Source organism: Miscanthus floridulus, chromosome 15 (assembly GCF_019320115.1).
Source record: "Miscanthus floridulus cultivar M001 chromosome 15, ASM1932011v1, whole genome shotgun sequence".
Lineage (NCBI taxonomy): Eukaryota > Viridiplantae > Streptophyta > Magnoliopsida > Poales > Poaceae > Miscanthus > Miscanthus floridulus.
In genome coordinates, this window is record NC_089594.1 from 74,428,393 (window position 1) to 74,455,474 (window position 27,082).

General features: G+C 46.8%; 1 protein-coding gene and 1 pseudogene across 11 annotated transcripts; both read right to left on the reverse strand.

Moving 5' to 3' along the window:
- Positions 1-1,980: 1,980 nt before the first annotated feature.
- Positions 1,981-18,621, reverse strand: LOC136508632 (putative disease resistance protein RGA3). Of its 11 annotated transcripts, none has more exons than XM_066503358.1 (10): positions 18,329-18,621; positions 17,441-17,585; positions 17,222-17,298; positions 16,940-17,125; positions 16,770-16,841; positions 7,732-7,896; positions 7,520-7,603; positions 7,354-7,427; positions 3,243-7,100; positions 1,981-2,813 (listed from the first exon to the last, which is right to left on the reverse strand). In XM_066503358.1, the coding sequence occupies exon 9, from the start codon at positions 7,059-7,061 to the stop codon at positions 3,291-3,293; it is 3,771 nt and encodes a 1,256-aa protein (XP_066359455.1). In that variant the 5' UTR covers positions 7,062-7,100; positions 7,354-7,427; positions 7,520-7,603; positions 7,732-7,896; positions 16,770-16,841; positions 16,940-17,125; positions 17,222-17,298; positions 17,441-17,585; positions 18,329-18,621; the 3' UTR covers positions 1,981-2,813; positions 3,243-3,290. The 11 variants fall into 11 exon arrangements, with proteins under 11 accessions (XP_066359455.1, XP_066359454.1, XP_066359458.1 ...); XM_066503357.1 differs by having other exon boundaries at positions 17,379-17,585; XM_066503361.1 differs by lacking the exon at positions 17,441-17,585 and having other exon boundaries at positions 16,940-17,016.
- Positions 18,622-21,362: 2,741 nt separating this feature from the next.
- LOC136508585 (uncharacterized) lies at positions 21,363-26,744 on the reverse strand (annotated as a pseudogene).
- Positions 26,745-27,082: the final 338 nt, after the last annotated feature.

Genomic DNA, 27,082 nt, shown 5'->3' on the forward strand with positions numbered 1-27,082 from the left:
AGTCCATGCCGTTTCGCCGATCGCCGTTGCACACTGACCGTAATCGGCGCCACCAGGAGAGCGTCGTTTGGGAGACTGGTGGAACTTGCTGTCCGAGCGCTTGCAGGACATAGTACCACACCTCACGGGAGAACGGGCATACTGCAATGATGTGGTCGATTGTTTCCTGTCCTTGGTCGCAGAGGTAGCATAACTCACGTGCCTCGAGACCGTGTCTCGCCCTTCTGTCGCCGTTCCAGTGCCTTCTTTTCATGGCAAGCCAAATGAAGATCTTGATCCGAAGCAGAGCCCACGTTTTCCAGATCAATCTCTGGCCTGACATTTTGATGGATCCGCTGTGCATCATGTTGTATGCTGACTTGGCGGTGTAGCATCCATCTGGCGTCCAGCGCCAAATGGTCTTGTCAGGCTCATTGCCAAGATGGATGTCCACAACGACTGCCTAGAGATGTAGGTAGTCAGTGAGCTCTAGCACTGAGAGACCTCCACTTATGCAGCGCACCCATGTTCTGTCGTGGAGGCCTTGTCTGACCGTTAACGTGCGTCGCACCCGCCGCGAAATTCTCTGGTGAAGGTATGGGGCGATGGTGGCGACGTCCTCCCCGTCAATCCATCGGTCTTCCCAGAACAAAGCGTTTCGCCCATCGCCTAGCCTGATGAAGGTTGATGCTCTGAAGAAGGATTTGACTTCTTTGGAGGTATGGATCGGCAGTTGGCTCCACGCACGATCTTGATCGGTCTTCTGCAGCCACAGCCAGCGCGTTTGGAGGGTGAAACCGGCTAGCTTCAGATCGCTGATCCCAAGTCCACCGAGCTCCTTCGGCCTTTCAAAAAAAAAACCATAAGAATTGGAAAATCACGTGAGCTTGGCATGTTTGGTACAGTACATGTCTGCTTTATTGGTACGCGAGGGAGTACAACATGCTCAGTGCCTAAGCGGCCAGTCCCTAGCTGCTGGCTGCATGCAGCTGCACTGAGCGTCTGAGCCACTAACCCGGGGGCCGGCTAGCTATAGCTAGGCTGCGATGCATCTCCACCTACAGTACTGGTGCACTTGTTGGATAGATAACTGGCATCATGTTTTAGTTGCTTCATGCTATTGTTCAGCCAGTTAAGCAATTTCCTCCGATCGATCACTATCTAAAAACTCCTAGTACATGTGTTTAGCTGCTTGTGTTCTAAGAGGCTGTTTGGTTGCCCACCAAAGCCTACCACGCCAGATGTGGCGCCGCCGAAGCCTTTTCGTTTCTGGCCATGGCTCGCCACGCCGCAACCACGGCAGCGCCGAAGGTTAGGCGACGAATTTTGGCACCACAGGTGTGGCGTGATTTTGTACTGGTAGTAGTAGTGGCAGCATAACAGGAACCAAGCAGCAGCTGCGGAACCGGTGGACGCCGCAATCTGTGGCGTGGCTTGGGGCGGCAGAGAACCAAACATCAGCCTAGCTCTCCGTGGCAGCCCCTAAATCAAGTTTACACTGGACCGGGTTACGGATTACTACTGCTCCTTCGCAATAGCTGCAGATCGACACGGCTGCACCAGGCCTCGGGCCCAGTTTTTTTTTTCTCCAGATAGAGGACCTCCGGGCACAGTTCTTTCTGAACATGGAACACATGTTAGGTTGTGGCCCATTATGAATATCTTGGCCCAACAACTGAGAATACTGGCCTGAGCTCGTCACGGGCCGACGGGATACGCGACTAACTGGGCCCAAAATGTCGGCAGTTTGTCCCAGATCACACACAACAGCGAGCTGTATGCGACACAAGCCTGGCACCGGACAGACGCTGGGAAAACCGGCTGCAGGCTCGCCTTCTCTCCCTGCCTGTTCAACGGAGCTAAGACTGCACGCTGAAACCATCTAGGGTGCACTGCCAATGGCAGAATGCACCAGGACTTCAGAGCCAAGAATCTTCTGCGATCTCTTCTGTTCATGTCTAGCTGCTTCTGCTTACTCTGTCGCTGGTGCCGTGCAATCTGTTGACTCAACTCGAAGCTCAAAGTTCAGAGCTGGTACAGGTTTCATCAGATCATGACCGTGATCCAAAGCGACCCAGCGTGATCCACAGAAAGGTGTAGCAGCACTAAAAACACACACTTCATCCTGATGCTGATGCTGTTCATGGTAAACGCAATCATACAAGGAATATTAGTACCAGCATCTTCAAACAGGGAATGCTGTGACTGTAGCTAGCTATTCCTATTCGCGTTACAATGAAAAGAAGAATTAAGATCAACTGATCAAGTGCATTACATACACGCAGAATCCATAGCTGGTCGATAATCCCAGCTCTACCTTTGTGTGTAGCTAGCAGAAATCGATATTTACAAAAGGATCAAGCTTCTATACGAGTAATAACATGAGATTCAAAACACAGCAGCTCTGCCTCACACTAACACGGGAGACTGAAACTGAAATGGAGTCAGATAACCTGCACTTAGAGAGAAACTGAAAACTGGTTCAGAGTTCAGACACCAATCCCCCTCTCTGAATGTTCTCCTTGATCATTGTCTTCTTGCTAGCATGGCTTCAGCCTTAAGCCCCGAACTGCTCCAACAACTGTAATTTCCTCTTGCAAGCGCTTTGCCTTGAGCTCCCAGCGCATGCCACCCAACTGACAGCCTTGTCATTCTTCAGTAGCACATCAGCCGTGGCATCTGCCTTCATATTGTCTGGTTAGTTCCGCAATGGCAAAAGACAAGTTTCCATTAACTCGAAGACAGAGAGTGGGCGCATATGTTGTTGAAGTTCTTTAGCTCTGCAAGCGGCTGTTTTCCAAAGTTGATGCATATATACGTAACCACTGCAGAGTCTGAAAAAGAAGAGAAACAATTAGTTTCGAGAGGACTCACAGGGAAGCGGTGCAACAAACATTACTAGTATCAAGCCTTTTGGGACTATGCATCTGTTCCACATTTCTATCTAGTAAGCTATTTTATTGAACAAGTATGTATGCTGAGAGAATGCAAAATGCATATATGTATACCGAGCTGAGAACAAATAGAGATGAGGAGAAGAAAAAGGAAAAGTGTAGGTCTTGTGAACCAATATAGTAAATAGTGGTGATATAACACGAGCACACGACAACATGTAATACGATTTTCCGAGAAAAAAAAAGGCAGCATATAATCATGTACCAATATCTAAGCTGTGCAATTTTCGCAAGCAGAAGAAAATAAGTGTGGGTTCCTTCAAAAACGAACGTGTGCTCACACGCCAGAGAGGAACAGAAATGTCTCACCCGGCCATCATTGTCTGCCTTATAATATGATGCAATGATCTGAAGCCCCTAGTCCAATAGCCTTAAATTTTTAATATGTGAGACAAGGTGCCAATCCTCCCCCACCCCTTCCCTGCAACGCCTAAGCAGCTCAAGGTTGTCGCTTATAAATAATTCCTCAAGAGCAGTAAGGCGTTGTATGGAGCAGGGCAAGGATGTAAGGCCACCGCAGCTCTGGAGCCAGAGTGTTTGAAGTGCAGAGAGTTCGCCTAGCCACTCTGGAAGCTGGGTCAGCGTGCCACACATACACAAGTTGAGAAATTGAAGTGAGGTGAGGCGCTGCATGCTCTCGGGAAGACAAGTCAGGGAAGGCAAAAAACTTATGCAGAGGTACTGGAGTGAGCAGAGTTCTCCTATTTGTTCAGGCAGCTGCTGGAGAGCATTACATGACCTTAAGTTCAGACTCTGTAGAGATTTCAGTTCCACAAGCCAGTCAGGCAGCACACGAAGATTAGCACAATCTGATATCTCCAGTATACGGAGGCTGGTGATGCATTGGATGCTCTCAGGTAAATGAGTAAGGTCTGTGCACTTGTATATGTGCAGGTTATGAAGCCCAGTGAGGTGCTGCAGCACCTCCCAACCAGATGATGATCCTATCAATCGACCAAGGTTTAGTCTCTTGAGGGGAGTACCCGTCACGTCCACAATACAGGAGGAAGATGAAGACTCATCACCATGAGCATGAGCTGCATGACGATGATGTGCATGGAAGAAGCATCCTGAAGAAACCAACTGCCCATTGCTTCCTTCTAGTTCTAAACTCTGCAAAGACAGCGGAAAGTACGGCTTCACAACCAATTTCGGGCAGTCGCTTATTACTAGAGTGGATAGGTGAGGGAAACGACATTCCACTCCTTCCTCCCCAGTTGCGAAACCGCGTGTGGTCGTAAGCAGCTCCACCAACTTAGGCATTCCTCTGAGCTTAAGGATCTTTATCAGTGGCAATTCCACAAGTTCCCCCAGATGCTCCAAGTTTGGTAAGTTGTCCAATACTAGTTTGGTTAGATGGGAGAATTCAGGTGGATTTCTTTGCATTACGATATGCCTATCGTCGGCTAGACCACAAGAATCACTTTGCTTTGTCATCCAACGTGGCAATTGCGAACCCCGATAACCACAAATTCCCAGCTTCTCAATTTTTTGTGGTGGTTCAAGACTGTTGAGCAAATGCAGGTCCTTCTCCATATTTAATGATAACTCTTCTTCCACATCATTAGGCTGAACCTCCCACCTTGAATACCAATCCAATGACAATTTCTGTATGCCATTCTTTTCCTTCAAATGAACCTTGTCTGTTTCACCTGGATCTTTCACATATTTAATGTTTTTAATTCGCAGTTCGCCATTTAACTTATCAAGACTTTCAAGCTCAGAGATCCTTGCATGCTTAGTACTGTCTCCAATAACAAACAAGCTCAACTGTTGTAAACGAGTTAGTTGCCCACAACCAGCTGGTAGTCCACACAATTTTTTGCATCTCTTCAGATTCAAAACTTTAAGGTTTCTTAAATTCCCAATACCTTCAGGCAATTCAACAAGGTCGGAACAATATCCAAGGTCCAATGATTCTAGATGACTCAAAGAAGTCATGCACTGAGGTAGGTTTCGGAGACCCCAGCAGAATTTTAAGGTGAGCGTTTGTAAGTTCCAAAGCTTCCCAAACGATTCTGATGGCGGAAGTTTTTGTAAATTATAGCATTCAACAATACTAAGGATCCTTAAATTTTTCACTTTTTCCAAGGAATTTGGTATATCTTTGATTCCACAATATTCTAGGTATAAACTTCGAAGATTATCACAATCGCCAATAGATTGTGGTAAACTCTTGATACTCCAAACATGATTCAATTCTAGAGTTCTAAGCTTCTTAAGCTTACCGATAGTTTCAGGTACAACTGCAAGTCTTGTGCATTTTAACACATGAATGGCCTGCAAGTTCCAACAATGCGAAAGAGCTTCTGGGAGTGCCTCACAGTTAACATTGGATATTTCAAGATGTCCCATGTATTTAAACTTTGAAATAAACAGAGGCAATGAGTCAGCAGTTATATACTTCAATATAATAGTACGGACACAACACTGCTTGTCCATTGTCTTGTCGAATGTGAGGTCACGGCCAGAAACATAGAGTGCACGGACCTTGCCACATAATTTGTTGTCAAGCTTCCCAGTGCATGAAGTCAAAGATAGGTATCTGCATCTGTTTATTTGATCGTTTGTTTCTATCTCAGACACAAATTCATCCTGTAGAATTTGTCTAGCGAGATCATGAATCAGGTCATGCATTTTGCATCTTACTTCATCACTTGTGGACCAATCTTGGTCTGGATTCTGATCTTGAAGGAACCCCACTTTAAGAAGAGAATCAAAGTAGCCAATTCCAACATCTTCTGGTTGTCGAGCTTGGTTTGTCGGAACAAAGCCATGAGCTATCCATTGAGAAATCAAATGACGCCTGTTGATTACATAGCCTCTTGGAAAGATAGAGCAATATACAAAACAAGGCTTTAGATGATCCGGTAAATGAACAAAACTTAACCATAAGCACGCAGATACTCTATGTTCGTCATCCTGAACATCTAATAAATTACTATTGCTTATGGACTGCCATTCTTCGATTCCTTTCATTCCATGGAGGATTCCTGCAATAACTTTAATTGCAAGGGGCACCCCACCACATTTGTTCACAATCTCTATCCCGACCTGTAGGAATTCAGTGTCTAGAGCTTTCATGGCAATTCCAAAACATTGCTGGAACACTTTCCAGCTATCTTCTTTAGACAAGAATGGTAGGTCGTATGCATAACTAGAATCCACGGCTTCTGCAACTTTTCTACTACGAGTAGTGAGTAAAATACTACTGCCAGGTGCACCACTCTTTAAATGTACCATGAATCGCTCCCAGTCAACACGATCCTCTGTCCAAACGTCATCCAAGACAGCTAGGAACCTCTTTCCAGCTAACTTGTCTGAGATAGTTCTGCTCACATGCTGCAATGGGAGGTGCTCAGGCATGTCACCAGCAATAGCTTCAAACAACTTCTCCACAAGCTTTTCAACAACAAATTCTCTTGACACATGAACCCACAATCGAACTTCAAAATGGTTTTCAATGTTACCATCATTAAACACTAGTTTTGCGAGAGTAGTTTTACCAGATCCACCTAGCCCAATGACTGAAACTATCTTTATTCTTTGTTGACTATTAGTCTCTATCAGCTCAGATGTAATCTGATTCTTCTCTTGGTCCCTGCCAAATACTGATGTCTCGTCCACAGTGGTATAGAATGGCACCTCTCCAATTGTCTTTCTTGTATGATGAACAGGATGATCCACTGGCATGCTATTTGCTATTGTGCTATAGTCACTCCTTCCTTTCACAATTGCATCAAATCTGCTCTTTATTGCCTTGATCTTGTGAGCTATCTTAAATTCAGACACAGCTGATTTAGGTTTTGTCAACAAGTATTTGACCATGGTATTCTTGCCACCAGTAACTTTTATGTCTTGTTTTTCAGCCTCGATGTGGACCTCATGGACTACATCTTCAGCATCATAAGCAGCTTCTTTCAATCTTTTGAGCCATTTAGATGATCGGCCATTTCGTATTGCTTTATCACCTACTGTATGCAACCAATCGTTGATCTCCTCAACTAGATCCTGGAGTTCCTGAATATCTTTGGCTACATCTGCTTTAGATCTGAACTCTTTGATTGCAAGAGGAGCTAACTTCGTCCCCACAATCTTCAATACAGCTGATACCAAGGCAACTTCCATCCCACCCGTATTTATCGAAGTGTCTCCCTTGCGTGTACCCTGCAAATTAAATTTGCCAAGAGCTGCAACCTTAAAAAATTTTGTATAAATGAGCTACAATAATCTTTGCGTTAGAACTTATAACCACTGTAATTCGTTGCTACACACGGTGCGTATGCACCTGAATGCCTGATTATTTATTTATTTTCTCTGTTTGCACTCTCTGTTATGTATGATTCGTGCAGACAATGTTCTGGTGTCATAGAAATGGTGTGCATGAATTAGTGGGTGCTAATAGTGATAGACATCTGACCTGGGAAAACACCCTTTAGACTTCACGCTCTTGAGATGTTTCTTTGCAAGCAAACTGCTATGTTCTTCTTGTTTCTAACATCACCAGGAAATTAACATGAATGAGACGAAACACAGGGTATGACACATACATGAAAGTCAGCTGTATAAGATAGAGGTTAATATACCGAAGCGCTGGCATCAGAGAAGAATAGATTAACTGTGTCGTTCTTGTACAGACTGATTGACAGCCTCCTGTAAATAGAGTTCCCCTGAGAAGAGGCAGAAGGAAAGTAAATTTATCCACCAAAGAAAATAGCATATGCCAAGGAAGAAATTGATAAGCATGAAAAGAGCAACAAGGAAATGAAATTATTCTGGTTTTGAGGATACTAGATACCTTGGGATCTGATCAGATGACGTGTGCTGTGCAATCTCCAAATGTTTTTGTCCATGCAGATCGGAGCATGCGAGGCTTGGGTTGCCGAAACTTTCAAGGAATGCAACTCAGATTGCAGGTCTGCAGAGAACTTTCCGTAATTTTTGGTGCTTCAATGGCTTGTCACTGTCAATAAGAAATATTATCACCTATCGAGAAAGAGATGTGCACTTAAAATTGCCAGGTCTACTGTTAAAAAAGTAAAAACTGGACGGCCAAATGTCCCCATCGAACAGAGACTTATACAAAAAAAAAAATGACACTAATGTTCCTTCGTTGCAATGCGGTTGCCAGTTGAATTACTTGCATTGAAAAGGATTGCCACCACTAGTGACTTAAAAACCTTTAAGGTACCACAAGCTGAGTTGGAAACCCATACTCAAAGCATACTATAAGTACCACTTGGAATTTGAATACTGCCATTACTGCATGCCTAGCTGAAAAATGTCACGGTTTTGAAGCCATCTTCAGGGTATGCGCAATAGGGACAATAGCAAGGATTTAGAACTAGGTGGAAAGTTGTGGGGACGTCTGCTATGAAAAATGTCACGTTTGTAGAGCAAGATGCGGAGCTCGGCCGGTTGCATCAAGTCGTCGGTCAACTCCAAGAGGAGAAGGAAAAAACATCTGGGCGAGCAGAGAAACTGGCCGAGGATCTGGAAGGTGAGTCGTTCATGGTTGGGGGTGTTGCTGATATGATTTCTTCGTTTGACGAACCCTTTTGGTGTCTGCAGAATACCGTCGAAAAACCAAGGCGCAGCTCGACGCGCTGGAGCTGGAGGCAAGAATCCAGAGGGGAAAATTTGACGCTGTGGCAGCCGGAGTCAGGCCGGTGCTCGACTGTATCGATATGGAGGTAGCTCCTCAGCCAGACGACAGGTCGCCACATCCGGACGCCATCATTGACAGGTGCAAGGCGGCATGGGAGAACTTCAAAGGCTTCAACCGAGACGCCGCTGTCTCCGTCGCGACGCATGCCCTGGCGATGGTCCGGTCTCACTACCCTGCAATCAATCTTCGAGCGATAGGGGCCGGATTCGCTAGAGGGACGAGTGCGACGAAGGAGGGGCAGCTGAAAAATGAGGTGGAGGACGCGGCGAAGAAGCTGGCCGGCGATGTCGATCTATTCGGCGAGGGAGACGGTGACGGCTAAGCTCAATAGCCTGAGTGGAGAGGAACATGTATGGAACAACTGGAAAGGGGGTTAAGTGCACAAGGGCCTAAGCAAACATTTGTGTATTTGTATAAATGTTGTAAGTAGACGCCGTATGCGTGTTTAGGCGGCTTGCTAGCGTTTGCGGTGAAAAAGAGACGTGTTGTTAACCCTAACGCGTGGTATAAGTAGCGTCCGAGCAGTTAGTTCGTTACTGGGCTTTTGGCCTTGGCTAGCCCGTATTCCATAACGTCGAGCGCTAAAGCCCGTGCACGTGTAGGAGGAACAGACGTGACCGAGGAACCACAGCCGACCACCCATAACGCAGAGCGCTGGAGCCCGTAGCACGTGTAGGGAGAGATCAGAGACAGGGTTTTCTCCAAAGAACACAGAGCGGAACGTTTGCTGCTCGATGGTTGGCGGAATATCTTAAAGATATTTTAGTATGGAGAAACGGGGCGAAGCATTTATGAAGATCACGTATAATTGTCGGAGTTTGTTAAGGAGTAGCTTGGAGCTGGTAATCGCAAATGGAGATTAAACTGGAGTGGAGAAATAATGGAGACAAATTATGGCGACAAAAACTTCATTCATTATAGAGTGAAGAGTACATATCTGGAGCGTTTCAAGGATAGAAACGTATAAGGTGCTCGATGTGCCATGAATTAGGGATATCGATTCCCTCCATGTCACATAGCCGGTAAGACCCTGGTCGGGTAACCTCTTTGACCACGTAAGGCCCTTCCTAGGGGGAGGAGAGCTTGTGCATCCCTTCGGTTTTCTGCTTTCTACGGAGAACGAGGTCGCCGACCGCAAATGAACGACCTTTGATATTGCGATTGTAGTATCTTCGCAGGCCTTCTAGGTATTTGGCTGTGCGGATGCAAGTGATCAGGCGTTCTTCGGCTCTGTCGACGTCCTCTGTCCGAACAGTTGCAGCTTGCTTTTCATTATAATGCTCCACCCTAGGTGCTCGGAAGGCAATGTCCGCAGAAAGTATGGCTTCTGAGCCGTAAACCAAAAAATATGGAGATACGCCGGTGTTGTGACTAGCTTGAGTTCGCAGCCCCCAGACCACAGCTGGAAGCTCTTTGAGCCATCTGCCTGGATGCTTTTCCTCTTTCTGGTATAGTCTCTTTTTTAGGGCATCGAGGATCATGCCATTCGCACGTTCGAACTGGCCATTGGCTCTAGGATGGGCAACAGAGACGTATTTGATGAAGATGCATCGGTCTTCGCAGAAGTCCCAAAAATGGTGACCAATGAATGTAGTTCCGAGGTCGGTTATGATGATGTTCGGTAGATCGAATCTATGGATGATATCTTTGAAGAGCTCGACTGCCTTTTTGCAGTAGCCAAAACAAGCGGCTTGTATTCGATCCACTTGGAGAACTTGTCAATGACGACTTATACGTACCGAAAACCGCCTGGCACAGGCTTGAAAGGCCCGATCATGTCGTCCCCAGCATGCAAAAGGCCAAGAAACTGGGATGGTCTGCAATTCCTGTGCCGGCACGTGTATTTGCTTGGCAAAAAACTGACATCCTTCATAATGTCGAACGAGGTCTTCTGCGTCGAAGATGGCCGTGGGCCAGTAAAAATCAGCTCGGAAAGCTTTGTCGACCAGGTTTCTGGTGGCCGCGTGATTGCCACAGGAGCCAGAGTGAATTTCAAGAAGTAATTTCACTCCCTCTTCTTGGGTGATGCATTTCTACAGTATTCCTTACTTGGCGCTTTTCCTCATCAACTTTCCGTCTACCAGCACGTAATGCTTGCTGCGACGGATGAGACGTTCAGTTTCGGTCTTGTCGACGGGTACATCGGCGCTGGTTAAGTACTTGATGAACTGTTCCCTCCAATCTACGGCCGGTGAAGGTACTGCAAGTACCAACTGCTCGGTGGGGGGATTTCTTGAACTTCCTTCTCTTCCTTAACAGACGGCGTAAAGAGGTCTTCAACGAAGACCCCAGGCGGAATCGTGGCGCGAGAAGAGGCTATCTTAGATAGGTGGTCGGCGAGCTGATTTTGGTCTCGTACCATGTGATGGTACTTGATACCATAAAACTTTCCTTCGAGTTTCCTGATCTCGGCGTAGTATGCGTCCATCTTCTCACTGGAACAGGACCAATCTTTGTTGACTTGGTTGATGACCAGCGTGGAGTCTTCGTATACCATGAGGCATTTGACGCCGAGCTCAACGGCTATACGAAGTCCGTGGAGACATGCTTCATATTCCGTGGCGTTGTTGGAAGCTGAAAAATGAATTCGAATAACGTATCGGAGCTTGTCCTTGGTCGGAGTAATAAACAAAATGCCGGCGCCAACACTGTTGATGTTGAGGGCGCCGTCGAAATACATTATCCAGTGCTCGGGGCAAGCAGCGGGGATGGACTCTTGGATCTCAGTCCACTCAGCGACGAAGTCAGCCAGCGCATGCGACTTAATGGTCGGCCTGCTTCTGAATTATATGGAATAAGTGCCGAGCTCGACTGCCCACTTGATGATGCGGCCATTGGCCTCTTTATTACGGAGGATGTCCCCTAGAGGGAACTCAGTGACCACGGCGATCTTGTAGTACTCGAAGTAATGACGGAGCTTGCGCGACGTGACCAGAATGACGTATAACAGCTTCTGAACCTGAGGGTAACGAGTTTTGGACTCATTAAGAACCTCACTGATGAAGTAGACCGGGCGTTGCACCTTATAGGCATGACCGACCTCCTCGTGCTCGACGACGATAGCTGTGCTAACGACGCGAGAGGTAGCGGCGATAGATCAATAGGGTTTCGTCTGGTTGAGGCGCCGTCATGATCGGGGGCTTCGTGAAAAACAACTTGAGCTGCTCGAAGGCCGTGTCAGCCTCCTCCGACCAGGAGAAGCGCTCGGAGGCCTTGAGATCAGTGTAATCAACGCACATTCTCCATTCTTTATTCTTTTTTTGAACAAGAACTGAGTTTGCCAACCACTCAGGATGATACACTTCTTTAATAAATCCGGCTGCTATGAGCCATTTTATTTCTACCCTAATAGCCTCCTTGTCTGGCGCGAATCGTCGGAGCTTCTGCTTGATCGGCTTGGCGGTCGACGACACATTCAAGGAGTGCTCGATCTTCTCCCGTGGTACCCCCGGCATGTCTGCAGGTTTCCAAGCAAACACATCGGCGTTGGCACGTAGGAAGGAGACGAGCGCGCTTTCCTATTTAGGGTCGAGATGAGCCTCAATCTTGGCGATCTTGGTGGGGTCGTCGAGGCCGAGGCCAGCCTCCTTCGTTTCCTTAGACTTGGCGGAGGCACGAGCAGGCTCCAGCGCTAGGATCTCCAGGTCGTCGACGACCATACTGGCCATATGGATGGAGAGGTCGGTGGCTTCGGCGAGGGAGAGACTCTGTTTCGCAGGCGTAGGCGATGGAGAGGTTGGCCCGCAGAGCCAGAACTCCTGCAGGCGTGGGCATCTTCAATACCAGATAGGCGTAGTGCGGTATGACCATGAATTTGGCCAGAGCTGGCCGACCAAGTATGGCGTGGTAGGCGGTGTTGAAGTCGGCGACGTAAAAGCTGATGTGCTCGACACGGAAGTTGCTAGCCGTGCCGAATTGTACCGGGAGGGTGATCTCTTCAAACGGTTTGTATGCCTTGCCAGGTACCACACCCCAGAAGGAGGAGTCGGAGGGGGTGAGGTCTTCTACTCCAAGGCCTAGCTTGTTTAGGGCTCCGGCGAAGGAGATTCAGGGCACTTCCGCCGTCGACGAGTACTTTCCTGAAGAGTACTTTCTTGACGGTTGCATCGAGAACGAGGGGGAAACGCCCTGTGTAAGGGATGTCCGCGCACTGGTCGGCCCTGCTGAAGGTGATGGGGACCTCAGACCAAGGGCGATAGCTGGTTTCGGCGATAGCGTCTTCTGCGTTGACAGTGAGCACATGGCGGGCGGTGAGTTTTCGATCTCTTCTGTTCTCAGCGGCGACGAGGCCCCCGAAGATAGTGGCGACCACTTTGTCGTGATCCTGAAGGCGTTATTGTTGTCCCCAGCTGGTCGGCGACCTCTGGCTCCGTCGTCGTTGTCGTCATCCTTCTTTTTGGCCTGGAACTCCTTAGCCAAGTCGAGGCAGTCCTTCATCTTGTGCTTGCTGTTCTTGTGGAGGGGGCACGGGCCTTCGAGGATTTTCTTGTACTGCTCGTCAAAGTTACGTTTGGCGCGAGGTTCGTCGACGGTGGCGACAATGTTGTCTGGTCGGCGGCGGCGATACTGACCAGCTTTAGCCCCTTCCGGCCGGTCGCGGCCACTGTCCAGATGGTCGCCGCAGTCGTCGGAGCGACGATCACTGTGGCGTCGTTCGTCGGGGCGCTCGTCGCTGCGGCGAGTTGGGCGGTGAGTGCCCGCATCCTCGTTGAAGCGAACTTCGGCCTCTTCAGCGTCGGCGTATTGATCGGCGGTCGTGATCATCTCGCCAATCCCCTTTGGCGGCTTACGATTGAATTTGGAGCGGAGATCGTGGCGATGGAGTCCTCTGACAAAGGCGGTGATGACTTCTGCTTCCGTGATGTTGGGAATAGAATTCCTCATCTCGGAAAATCGTCTGATGTAACTACGGAGGAGCTCGTACGGTTTCTGATAAATGCGATTCAGATCGTGCTTGGTGCCCGGCCGAGTACACGTAGCCATGTAATTGTCGGTGAAGACCTTCTTCGGTTGTTCCCAAGATTCGATGGAATATGGGGCGAGGCTCGTGAGCCAGTTCATTACGGTCGGCGTGAGCATGACGAGAAGATAGTTCGTCATGACACTGGTATCTCCCCCGGCGGCACGCACAGCGGTGGCATAAGCTAGTAGCCACTGTGTGGGGTTCATCCGCCCCTCGTAGGGCTCAACTCCGGTGATTTTGAAACCACGGGGCCACTGGAGTATTCGGAGTGCTCTCGTGAATGCTCGGGGCCCTTCGGGATCGGCGGCATTGCCGGCGTTAAGTGGCTGGAGGGTTGCATCCGGATTACCGAATTCTTGGTCGTACTCTTGACGCCGGCGTACTTCCTCCTCATGCCGAGAGAAACGGCGCCCATCGATATGACGTCGTGCATCTCGGAGGTTGTTGACGTGTGCTCGGACATCTTGATCGACTTCTTGGTCGTGTTGGCGAGGGTTGTTGATACGGTTCCCCCTAGCTCCCCCTGGAGGGGTTGCCCATCATCACGATGTTGGTCGGCGAAACGGCTTCTGCCGGGGCGGCGATTGGATCTTGGTGCGGCGGATCGGCGATTCGAGCTTGTCGAGTAGGAAGGTCCCTGATCCTGGCGGATCTCGTTGACCTGGCAGTGCGCAACTTTAAGCATTGCGGCGACCATGGCAACCTCTGGCGTTTGTTCGAGCCGAGTGAGCTCGTTAGCAACCACGGCCAAGTTGTCGCTTGGGGTCTTGTAGACATCGTGGCCGTCGACACGGACGAATTCGTCGTCGAGGTTGCGGCGGAGCGGGCGTGGCCTCCCTTGCGAGTCGAGTTGTTCTCCGTTGTGAGCAGCCTCGGCTAGCACAATGGCGGCCTCATCCGCTCGGCGCCGCGCGCGGTTGGCGTTTCTGTTGACACGAGCTGCGCGGTCCTCATCGGTTTCTCCATCCCGCAGAGGGTTGTCGATGCTGACATTAAAAATCCCACCTCCACGGAAGGGTGGAAAGGGAGGTTGGACGGCGGCGGTTTCGACAACAATCTCGATAGAGCCCTAGGGCTCAGAGTCTAGATTTTCCTCCAGGATGATGTGGAGGGATTCTTCGGGATGTTGGTCAATTTGCAGCATGTTGATAGTCGGCGAGAGCTGATCGACGATCAGGTCGGCGAGAGTATAGATGTCTCCAATCTGGTCGGTGAATTTGTCCCTTAGGGCATCCTGATGGACGGTGGTCGTAACCCCTGGAGTTTCCGGATCGGCCTCCGATAGATCGGAACCGGAGGGTGGTGGGCGCCGAACCAAAGTGTTCAGAGCCGATTCCGCGAAGGAGAGGCAGTCGGCGAGCTTCTGGCCGACCTGATCGATGGAGGCGATCAGATCGTCGTTGTCGACCTGTTTCCTCGAGTAGCGGGGCAGCAGGCGGCGAGTTGGTGGTGAAGACGACCTCGGAGGCGATTCCGAGATCGGATCTGCCGTTGCAGGTATTGGTGTGGTTGGCGCAGAAACGATCTGCACCGGCTCGATGATCTCTCCGTCTCCGTCAGCATTGATGACCCAGGAGATCGATCCGACCGTAAAGATCTGGCCGGGCTTTGAGGAGGACGAAGAGCCTGAAAAGTGTACCATCTTGTTCGTCATGGAAACAGCACGCACACCCCTACCTGGCGCGCGTAATCAAGAACAAGAAGGCAACAGAGACACAAAAGTTAGACAGGTTCGGGCCGTCTGCACGACGTAATACCCTACTCCTGTGGTCTGTTGGTTTGTATTGGCTATCGTATGATATTGCGTGTGTTTTGAGGGGTCCCCTACCCGCCTTATATAGCTGGTGGGTAGAGTTACAAGTCGGTTAGATCTAGGAGATAACCGGTAAGTAATAACAGATTACAGGAATCACGAGATCGAGCATATCCTAACAGATCTCGTAGCATCTTTAGGATATCGCCCTTGATGTCCTGCGGTACACGCCGAGCAGTACCGTGCACCGTAAGTCTTCGTCTTGTGGACTGGACCACCCCTGGCGGCGCAGCCCATGTAGTCTGCCGTGGGTATCCGGGGTCGTACCCCCCACAGGACTCTAAGGATACACTTGCAGAGATTTCAAATTTTACATAGTCCTCAATTTTAAGAAGTTTGACGACTGAATAAAATATTGGATAATTATCAAACAGGTTATTTTCTAGTAGAATTAAGATGTCAATTTCCAGTTACAATCAAGAGCAGTTGACATTGTAAAATGGTAGGAAATAAAGCATAACCAGTATAATAGTATGACAGAATGAGTCAGTTTGAAGAGAAAAAATTGGGCTTCACCAATGCAAGGATCCAAAGTGGGCCTCAAGTCGAAACAACTCTGTAGAGTTGAATCCTAGGATTCAAGGACTAGACATTAATAAAACTAGCTTAAATGCAATATTTGAGCTTCAAGAATGCTTTCCGTATCAAGAGAGTTCTAATACAGAACTGAACTCTCTTTGGTTGTTCTATGGAGGAATATAATGTGGGTCTAATTAAACTTGCTACTCCCTTTGTCCTAGGAAAAAATGCAATTCTAGCTACAGTACTAAGTCAAACCATCTTCAGTTTGACAAACTTTGTACAAAAAAAATTATGATATCAAATAAGTATCATTAGATTCATCACGAAATATATTTTCCTAGTATATCTAATTGGAATGGAATATATTTTCCTAGTATACTTATTTGGAATCATAACTGTTGAAACTATTTTCTATAAACTTAGTAAAACTTGAATAGTTTGACTCAGACCATATCTAGAATTTGCGTTCTTTTTGGGACAGTGGTAGTAAATCAAAGGAAGGTGTTTCTAATTTAGGGGGTTACTCTAGAGTATTTTTCATAGTGACAGAGGTGGATAACTTTTTAGATAGAACACATAATAGATTCAATGGCTATCGAATAGATGGCTCATGGCTGGATGTTTCTATTCTTTTGCAAGAATTTCTAAGATTTATCTCTTTTTCTAGCTTGTCTCATAAGCTTTAGCGTGGAGGCTCCAAAGGAAGTCTCTAATTAGTAATAGTAAGAAACACGGTGATTTCATGGATTATTTATTTAATTATCCTGTTGATGCTAACTTGCTATCATGTATGATTCATGCCGACAACGATCTCATGGCATGGATATGGATGTGCAAGATTGGTGGGAGGTAGTATTCACAGCATCTGACCTTGGAAAAATTGGGCTTCTTTTGTGATCCTGAAGTATTTCTCTGCAAGCAACTCTTATATACTTCTTGTTTCTAACATGACCAGTGAGCAACGTGCGTGAGATCGAGGAAACACAACACAGGATATGCTATATACATGCAAATGAGCTATTTGAAGGTTAGGAACATACCAAAGCCTCTGACAGACTGACAGGGAAGAATGAAGAAAAAGAAGTTATGTCCTTCTTCTACTGGTCGTGTGTTCAACCTTCAGTACATATAGAGTCCCACTTAGAAGAGGCAGAAAAATAGACAGGACAAACTTTTGGGCTCCGAAAGTGCTTCTTTCCAAGCAAACTCCTCTATTCTTGTTGTTTCTAACATCCACAGGAAGCAATATGCATGTGAGAGGAAAGGAAAGCTGTGACAGTTACATGAAAATGTACTTTCTAAAGATAGAGAAACTGACATACCAAAGCCTCTAGAACAGAAGGATAAAAATCTATGTTATTTTTTACTGATTGGGTCTTCCGTACGTCGTAAAGTCCTCCTAGAGAAGAGGCAAAACGAATGTAAATTTACTTGCTGAAGGAAAAGGCTGATGCCAGAGAAAGAACAGATGCGCATGACCTGAGCAAAAACCAAATAAATGAAGAGGATAATCTGGTCTAAAAGGCGGAGCAGCTGTGTACCCTGCAATCTCCAGACATCTTCTCAATGGAAAACTGAGTTTGCAGGGTTTGGGCTAAAGGAACTTTTTAGGCGCATACTGAAAATTTGGTTCTTCAGTAGTTGTAACGCCTCGTTGACATCTATATGTTCTCGCTTGAACCCATGCTGAAATGATAGGCTTGTCTCAAACAGGTATATATTATCCTCAACGAGAATTCGAGGAAGGGATGGGCGATGACTCATACGAGTCAGGTCAACTAAAAGGACAAAACAAGAGGGTGAGATGTCCCTCAACGAGAATTCGAGGAAGGGATGGGCGATGACTCAGACGAGTCAGGTCAACTAAAAGGACAAAACAAGAGGGTGAGATGTCCCAGTCAATAAGAAATGCAAGTTAAATGAGGAATCTCAGCCAGAAGGTATATCGTGTTTAAAACAAATTGAAGAACTCAACCACAATCACCCATGCCATTTTCAATTCATTTCACCCTAGTGAGGAAACAGAAATGAGGAAATGTCCGCATGTGCTCGGTCGGTGCAAATTCTTGTTAAGCCAGAAGTAAGCAGCAAGGAATTTCCAAAGGGGAATGACGAGAGTTGAAACTACAGGCGCCGTTCTTCAGCAACAGCACCACTGAGCCTCCAGCAATACGTGCAGGTCAACGTCGAACACGTTTGCCGTTCATCCCTACGACTGCTTCTGCTTGAGGACATTTCCACGAACAGGCTGTGGGCACTGGGCACTGGGCACGATCGACCGCGTTCGTTCCATGCCATGGCACTAGACTAGCACGGGCGTGCCTATTCCCCTATGTCGCACTCCCACACACCGCTCCGGCAGTAATTAAGACCGTCTCGAGGACGCACGCGCGATAGAAGGAACAGAAAGCGCTCAGCCGCTCGCTCACCTTTGCTTGACAGGAGCAGTAGTCGGCCTTGAATCTGGATTCAACGCTCGCGGAGCCAGCGCCTGTTGCTATCCCTGTCTACCATCGCCGGCGAAGAGGAAGAGTTGCTGGTGCTGGAGCCAGGAGGGAACCGCTGCCCACCATCGCTGGCGAAGAGGAAGAAGAGCTGCTGGAGCCAGGAGGGTCGGCCGGCCTCCGGCAGTCCGGCCTCCGCTGTCCGCTCCACGTGACGAGGAGGCTCTAGGTGGTGCGTCTCAGTCCAGTGGAGTCTGGCCCACTAGCTCTGTCCGGCCTACTCAGGCAGCTTCGTAACTTGAAGGAGAATTTTTATATTTTAATCTTTTTTATTCAATATTTTAATAATAATAGCGTCAAAAAAAATTATAGATTTAACCTTTTTATAAAAAGTATTATTTCCTCGAGCATTTAACCTCAAATGTAAGAACTCAAAACTATAAAGTTGTAGATCTCAATAAGAACTACAACTTTGATATAAAAAGTATCTTCATTTAACCTCATACAAAAAAAAGATATTATTTTTCTAGTGTGACAAGCGCGAGTACGCGATTATTATGCTGCTGAAATTTTGTATTATCGTTTTGAGCATCTTAACGTTCTCAAATGAAAAAACTCAAAACTAGAAAGTTGTTGATCTCATTGAACTCTACAATTTTCATATAAAAATCATCTTCGTCCGTCCTAAAATGAAAAAAAAAACTCAAAACTAGAAAGTTATAGAACTCATCGAACTCTACAATTTTTATATAAAAATCATCTTCATCCAACGTCGCATCAAAAAATTATGAATTTTCTAATGTTTAGTCTTGTTATGCGGCAACGGGAGTGGCGCGATAAGGTTTTCCACGTCGGAAACGCCGTTCAATGTGGCATATCTTATCACGCCAACGCATGTGGCGCGACAACGTTATTTGGTCACGCCAGCGGGACTGGACGACTGACGTGACCAAAAGAGTTAGATCTCAAAAAAAATAGACGTGATTATTATTGAAATATTTAATAAAAAAGGATTTAAAATATAAAAAAATCCTAACGTGAACAACGGTGATCGAGTTGGCCCAGCCCATGAACAAGACAAAACAGCCCTGACAAGTGATAAATGATAAAACGGCCCAGCCCACCTCAATGGCACCGTACATATTTTTAAGGCCTGTTTGGGACTGAACGAAGAATGCTGAAACCAGCTTCATCCCTTCTTCTGGAGCAGAGCTCATCCAGGTGTCGAGCTGAAAAAGTTAGGAGCAGAGTCTGATTACCAACGTGTCAGTGTACATTCACGAGTTGATAAATCGATGATTCCTCCGCAATTAGCACCCTGTTCGCTTCAACTTATCAGCCATAGTACAGTGTTTTCTCTCACAACAAAACAACATCAGCCGATTTATTAGCCGCAGAAACCATCTGCCGAACAGCCCGTTGGCATCGCGTCTTTGTCATCTCCATTGCAACTGGTTCCATCATTCATGCATACACTCTGTTGACTCAACACAAAGCTCAGAAGCCAGAGCTGACGGTGATGATCCGAGGCTAGGCGCAGACTCGTGCGCCAAGCAGACTTCAAAGTTCAAAAACGGCGCCATGCCGTGCCTCACGCATGACGGCATGAGACTTCCAATTGCTCCTAACACCCAACATTGCTTGCCTTGGGTTGGGGTCTACCTGTCTTCCTTGCACCAACTACAAGTCTACGACTAGATGGCTAAATTCATGGAAAACTTCTGCTCGCTCATGGACTCTACAGCACCGATCATAACGATGGCCAGCGCCAGCATTGCGGAGGTGGGCCGGCTGCAAATTTACATACACGTCAATGGTGCCGTCAGTCCGTCACCAAGGTAAAAGACATCCTATAGCCACACCAGCATCCCTCTCGTGCGTCGGCCTGCTCAAGAAGGCCAATGGATCAGGTACTCAGGTGCCCTTGAAGGCGACCCCAGGACTGTCCGTCCACCTCCGGCAGCGGCGGGTGGAGCCAGCACCAGCAGAACTGAAGCCGGAGAGAGAGCAGGGCGGCGGACCGGCCTTGACAGATCTCTTGCCAGGCATGGTCAACCAAACAGGGAAAATACTGTAACTGTGACTAGAGACTGTCATACTGGTAGTGGTAGTGAACACGATTTATGAAACTATCATCAGACATACACATACAAACAAGATTTCAGACACTGAAACTGAAACAGGTTTACACGGCGCCACACCTCGCACAGGGGACTTCATTTGCCATAAGAAATCGTAGATGTTCAAAATGGCAGCAGCATCTTCTATTGGTATCTGGTAGATGAGCTCATATTATTAACTAGTATAGAGAATAAAATGGGCAATTCTTTCTAATAAGAAAGAAAATTGCTCTCCAGAAGCATATGTACGGAACCCAGAAACATATGGCAAAATGCATGTTCCTCCTGTAAATAAGGCCTTTCTCATTTTGTACAACCTTCAGGTGTCACCAGAATCTGTAAAACAAGCATTGGATACTAAGGCCTTGTTTAGATGCCATCCAAATTTCAAGTTTTTTCACTCTTTCCATCACATCAATTTTTAGCCGCTTGCATGGAGTATTAAATGTAGGTAAAAAAAATAACTAATTACATAGTTTAGTTGAAAATCACGAGATGAATCTTTTGAGCCTAGTTGGTCCACGATTGGACAATATTTGCCAAATAAGACGAAAGTAGTATTATTCATCGGGTTCAAAAAATTTGCAAAGTGAACAAGGCGTAACACCCATATGGCCATATACTGCAGATAAGAGTTTCAGTGTTGCCAGTAATACTGCAGATAAGAGTTTCAGTGTTGCCAGTAGGCAGTAACTAAGAAAAAAGCTGTGAAAACTGGGATTCACCTCTCGAATCCCAATCCAGAGACGATTTTCATCCTTGGTGGTATCCAGTTTTCCAGCCAAGCCACCACCGCGGCGCACAGGGGAGGCCATGGGACTCAAGTGCCTGTTCACTGTGCTCAGGTCGCTGTGTCCACAGAGCAGGTGAGGAAAAAAATTTCATGTCTATTCTCTCAAACCAAACAAAAAATATGCATGCCCACAGAACTGAAACTAAATGAATTTCAAGGAATCTGATTCAAAATAAGAGAGTAACAAAACAAAATGATCATAAACAGATAAGTTCAACTTTAAGTAGTTAAAAAGTGGGTCTCGTCTCATCTTACTATATTATGCATGCCCACAGAACTGAACGAAGAATGCCAGAAAGTCACAACAAACATGAAGTTGCTTAATCTAGTCAGCATCTGGTAACTTGAAAGAAAATCAAGTCATTATAAAAATGCGGAATCACAGGAACACCATAATCCCCAATGTTTCACATCACAAGTTGCATGTGAAAATTACTGAAGCTCTGAATGTGCATGGTGAGCAAGTCAGTGATATATACACAAAATAACTGAGAAATGAATGCAAGATAGCCATCAAGAATAGCACAGGAACTTACTGCCCTATCCACACCTACAGCCATCACTTCTCCCTTTGATACCAAGTAAATTTCCCAAACGGACTTGGCCTCACATCGGCTGGCTGAGCTGAAACATCGGCTAGTGAGTGCCTTATAGGCCTGAGTCCGTCCTCCACAACCTGAAGATCTGTTTGTGTGATGGTTTGCTCAGCTTGCCCATGGACTGCCTCTCCCTGGGGCTGATGTCCAGCTGCATCGAACTGGTGGTGGTTGTCTGCATCAACATCGACCACAATCTCTGGCTGAAGTGGCTCAAATGGAGCAGCTACTGCAGGTGCTGGGGGACAACTAAATCTGTTCTTCCGTTTTTGCTTGTAGGAATAGGAAGGCCTGGGCTTGTATGAGTTGTGCCTGGATTCTCTAGGCCTGTCATATTCAAAAGCGCTCATAATCATCCCCATGATATATGGCGCATAAAACAGCTGGTCCTTAGTGCCATTGCGACCTGAAATAATCAAATCTATCTCACCGAAGAGCAAAGAAATGATGTCAAATGGATGCTGCTTCACAATATGATATAAGAGGTTCCAGTTATGTCCATCAATATTATTTCCAGACCTGGGATATATGGTCGACCAGACAATCTTTTTGGCTATGATTGTCAAAGGAGAGAGACCACTGATTTGGCCAGGTGTGCAATCTGCAGTTGTGTACAGGATCCTTTTGTCATCATCATCAAGCCAAAACTGCGAGTGAATCTCAGTATGAACACCGCCAGGAATGCCAAACATTTCCTCCCATGCTCTCTTGTTGGTAGTGATCTTTGTGCCATTTGCCATCCAAGTTATGGAGCTCTTGTCCATGCTGATATGAACCGTAGAGTAAAATTGTCTAATTAGTTCAGCGTCCCAAGCACAGGGATAACTCATGATCTGGTCAAGCCCCAGAAAGGCACATCGCTCCCTGATACCAGCAAACTGATTTATGCTACGAATATGCTCCCAGTCAATCCACTTCATTTCAAATATCTTAGCACTCTTATACATGGAGGTGTACAAGTCCTGCTGCTCAATGGACCAGAATCTCCTGTCTGTCGCTGTCCTCTGCCCCTCATAGTGGTTAATACTTCTGAGCCTCTTAAGCTCATCAGAAGGGGCCAGAGCATAGTTAAAGGGCTTTCGGTCCTGCACTGGAGCAACTGGAGGCAACTCCTTCTCCTCCACAACCTCTATTATTGGCTTTAAGGCTTGAGGTGGCACTTGCTCCCCTGACTCAGACTCTGAGGGTGCCTGATCACTGTCTGCGCCATTACTGTAAAACTCAGGCTGCTCAGTTGGGCTGCGGTGCTCAAACTGTGAGCTCTCTGGCTGGTATTCCTCATGTGATAAATGCGGCTGCGACATCTCCCCCTCTAACTGTTCAGCCACCTGCATGAATGGAAACATATAATATGCACATAGTGGAACATGTGAGATATTAACATACCCTGCACCCAAAGAAATGGGTGAAAAAGAAAAACACTCGCAAAGAAGAATACCAGACAGATATTTTTGGTAAATTATTTATAAACAGCATTAAAAATTCTATGAGATCAATGAACTAACAACTATAAAAATGAACAATGTGCCCATTAGATGAGGCAAAAGATAATTTCATAGATGATAGAAGATTATTTGCACCTAACTATCAAGGAAACACAACTTCGAGGATCAGTTATGTGGAACTAAAACTACTTCTGCCCTAAGTTTCACAGGCCTACAACCATACAGAATGTTGTAGGTATGTGAAACTGAGAGCAGAAATAGTTGTGGTTTTGTGAAACTAATCCCAGGAGGTATAGCTCCTTGATAATTAGATGCAAACAGTTTCCGTTTTGTGATGAACATGTTGCAAAGCACCACTATCACCAATAATAATAACGGAAGTCACAATGATAAAAAAATACAAGCATGTTAACTCATAGATGGTTAGAAAAATATGTCATTACCACTGATTCCTTATCAGAAACCTCCTTTCGACATATTCTCCGACTCTCTTCTGAACACAGCAGCTCATTATTTCTATAACTTAGGACCCTGAGAGAGAGAGACAGAGTGTGTGAGTGATAAAATGTTGCCTTACAGCTGTAAACATAGATGCATGTTAGCAAAATTCATGACCATGCAAACCTGGTTGAGTTAGCTAGATCAGCCATTCCATCTTTCAAGGAGCTCTCTGCTTTCCCAGAGGATCGCGCAACTAGCGATTGTTGTCGGAGATTATGCAGCTCCACTTCTAGTTTTTCTCGCTGCCTTCTTTGTTGCTGTGCTTCTTCTTCGAATTTCTTAGCCTACGGAGAAATGGCAAAATTCATTGTTGAGACAGAGCGATAAATGACTAGTTAACACTAATAAAACAAAAGCAGTGGCAAACTCACTTCCTCTTCCAATAAATACATAGTATCCTTGAAGTCCTCAATAGACCTCTCCAGCACTTCATTCTTTTTCAATATTTCATTCTTCTCTTCAGCATGTGTCTTCCTCATCTGAAAAATAATAATAATAAGTACAAAGGTTATAAGCAGTATTAGGGAAACATGATAAGCCAGCAACCAAGTAGGTTCTACTGTGAATATCCTAAATTACAATGCAGCTGAGAAACAAGATAGTTTGTTGTTCAATGAAATCAAACAAATATTTGAAAAGACAAAAGTTTCAATAAAGTAAGCCTAATAGCCTTTCAAGGGTACCTCTTTATTCCTTGAAATAAGTGATGCAGCAACCTGATCATTCATTTCTTGCATCCTTATCTCCAGTTCTTTAAGTCTACCTTCATAGTAACTCTTTGACTGCTCTTGTTGTGACTCCAACAATGAAGCATAGTTTTGTGCAAGAACCTCCTTCTGCACAATCGTTTCAATGGCTTCATCCAATAAAAGCTCAATTTCACCAAGGTTTTGTTTGGCCAACAACTCATTATTCTTACTGGCTTCTAGCTGCAGCTGGATTGATGACTGCTCTGTTGCTAAGTATGCAATCAGCTCAGTTTGAACCTCAACCTGCCTAGCGACATTCTTTTCTTGATCAGCAGAACTGCAAGATACATGATCTTGTTGGTACTTCCTATTGAAGTTTGCTTTCTCAAGCTCACTGTTTAATCTCTGGATTTCCATATCCCTCTCCAGGAGAAGCTCTAGGCTTTTGTCATTAGCCTTCTTCAGCTTATTTGATTCTTGTATCAAATCAAACAGATTCGATTCAAGAGTTTCTCTTGTGTTATTCAGTTCCTCTTGTATGGCTTCTTTCTGCCTGCAAGCTTCAAGGATACGAGAATTTGCTGCTTTCAGCTCATCGCCTAAAGCAGCTGTCCTGTCCTCAACTTTCGCACGGGGTTTCAATTCTTCCACGAGAATGGTTTTAAGTATGTCCCATTCCAGCTCCAGGCTTAACTTACTTTCTGCATTCCTCATGAAACCTTCATCAGAACAGGCTTCTAGATTTGCAGGTGTAACAGGGACATATTTGGACAAAGAATTCTGTCGATAAAATCAAATAGCATAATGTTAGCATATTTCTCATAGCAAAAACTTAACAGATGCAATATGGAGGTGCGATTTGCAGGGATAGTAATGGAAGCCAAAGCCTATATGAGTTTTGCTGTTTTTTATATAGCTATTCTACGGTGTTGTAGGGTTAAGTTATGCAGTCTTTCAAAGAGTGTTAGAGGTCATATATGAGTTGAAAACTGCAATGGACAACCTCAATTTAATTTTAGAAAGAAAAAAAAATGGACAGGGATCAGTATATGTATTTGACCTGTACCTTGTAGTTCACCTCCCCCTCCCAGAACGAGATGCTCTCATTGACCCTGAAAGGTGGCACATCCGCAGACCTCGCCCCCAAGCTCAACGAAGGCTTCTTCGTCAGCTCAAGGGAAGTCCTCGCCACCCTCAGCCGCGACGGTGTGTTGCCTGCCGTCCTAACCCCAGAAACCTTCTTGGGCGTCGGCGCTGGCAACTGGGGTTTCCGGTTGTACATGGACGAGGACGACGCCAATGGCGGTCGTATGGCGCTGGAGTGAAAGGGGTGCCGGGAGACGGCGCCGGGCCCCGTGGGGCCCCATGTGAACGGCGCGGCGTTGAATCCATCCGGCGGCGCATTCTCATCGCCACGGGCTGCGGCGGGATAAGGGCCCGCCGAGTAGCGGCGTTGAGGGCCGAGCCCCTTCACCATTCTGGTTCTGGGCAACAAGCAGGAAAAATCTTATTCTCGAAAAAAGGAAAAAAAAAAAAACAAAGAAGAAAATCTTCAAAGCTCCGAAGCTAGTACCACGCTTTGAATCAAAGCTAGTATTCTCCCGCAACTGGCTTCCAAAGGAATCACGGGGAGAAGAAGTTTCGTGTTTGGCATACCTAGTTCTAGGGAGAAGAACCAAGGAGAACCGCCACACACACCGGCAGCGGGTGCGGCACGGCGTCCCTGCTCAGGCTCCGGCGAAGAGGAGAAAGAGGTTGCGCCGTCCTTGCTCGGGCTCCAGTGAAGAGGAGGAAGAGGGGGCGCCGGCGCCGGCGCCACCGACCCCTCGCACGGATCCTGGCCGGCCGGAGGGGCGCGGGCTGCCTGCTCGCTTCGACTCGCCGCGAAGAGGAACAGAGGAAGGGGCGTGCCGTGCCGGTGAGGAGGAGGAAGTGCCTCCCTACTCTCCTCGGGAGCCGACGACGAGGACGAGGCGCGGGCGCGGCGACCTCCCCCCGCCTGGAATGGATCTTGGCCCCTCTCCCAGATCTCGCTCGGTCGACGACGAGGAGGAGGAGGCAGGGGCGATGGTCGACGTCTCGACGAAGAGGAGGCAGTGGAGGGGGCGACGGCCAGACGGGGGGGGAGGAGGAGGGCGAGGTAGGGGTCGTGCGGCGGCGTGGGCGCAGGGAGGGAGAAGCTGCTGCGGTGAATTTTTTTGAAACAAGCCCCTTCCTTCGCTTCGACGCCAGGCCAGTTTGGGTTGGGGTTTGGCCGTTTGGGAAGCTCCTGCGCTCTGCTACTGTTCCCGAGAGGTCACTTGCCTTGATTGCCCTCGCGATGCGGGCCGCGGGATAAGTCATTATGTTGGCGCGTAGTCCTTCTTAGACCGTTGGACGGCGCAATCTTCCTCCAACAAGACCAAATTTCAAATACACTCCCTCCGTGTAAAAAAAAAAATAGGAGTCTCGCTCTTCACGATTAGTCTGCCAATTTCAAACGTATCTTCGAATTGATTTATTATTAAAACATATTCTATACTTAATCTAGTAAGTATATTCTATGATTAATCTAGTAAACATATTCTATACTTAATCTAGTAAGTATATTCTATG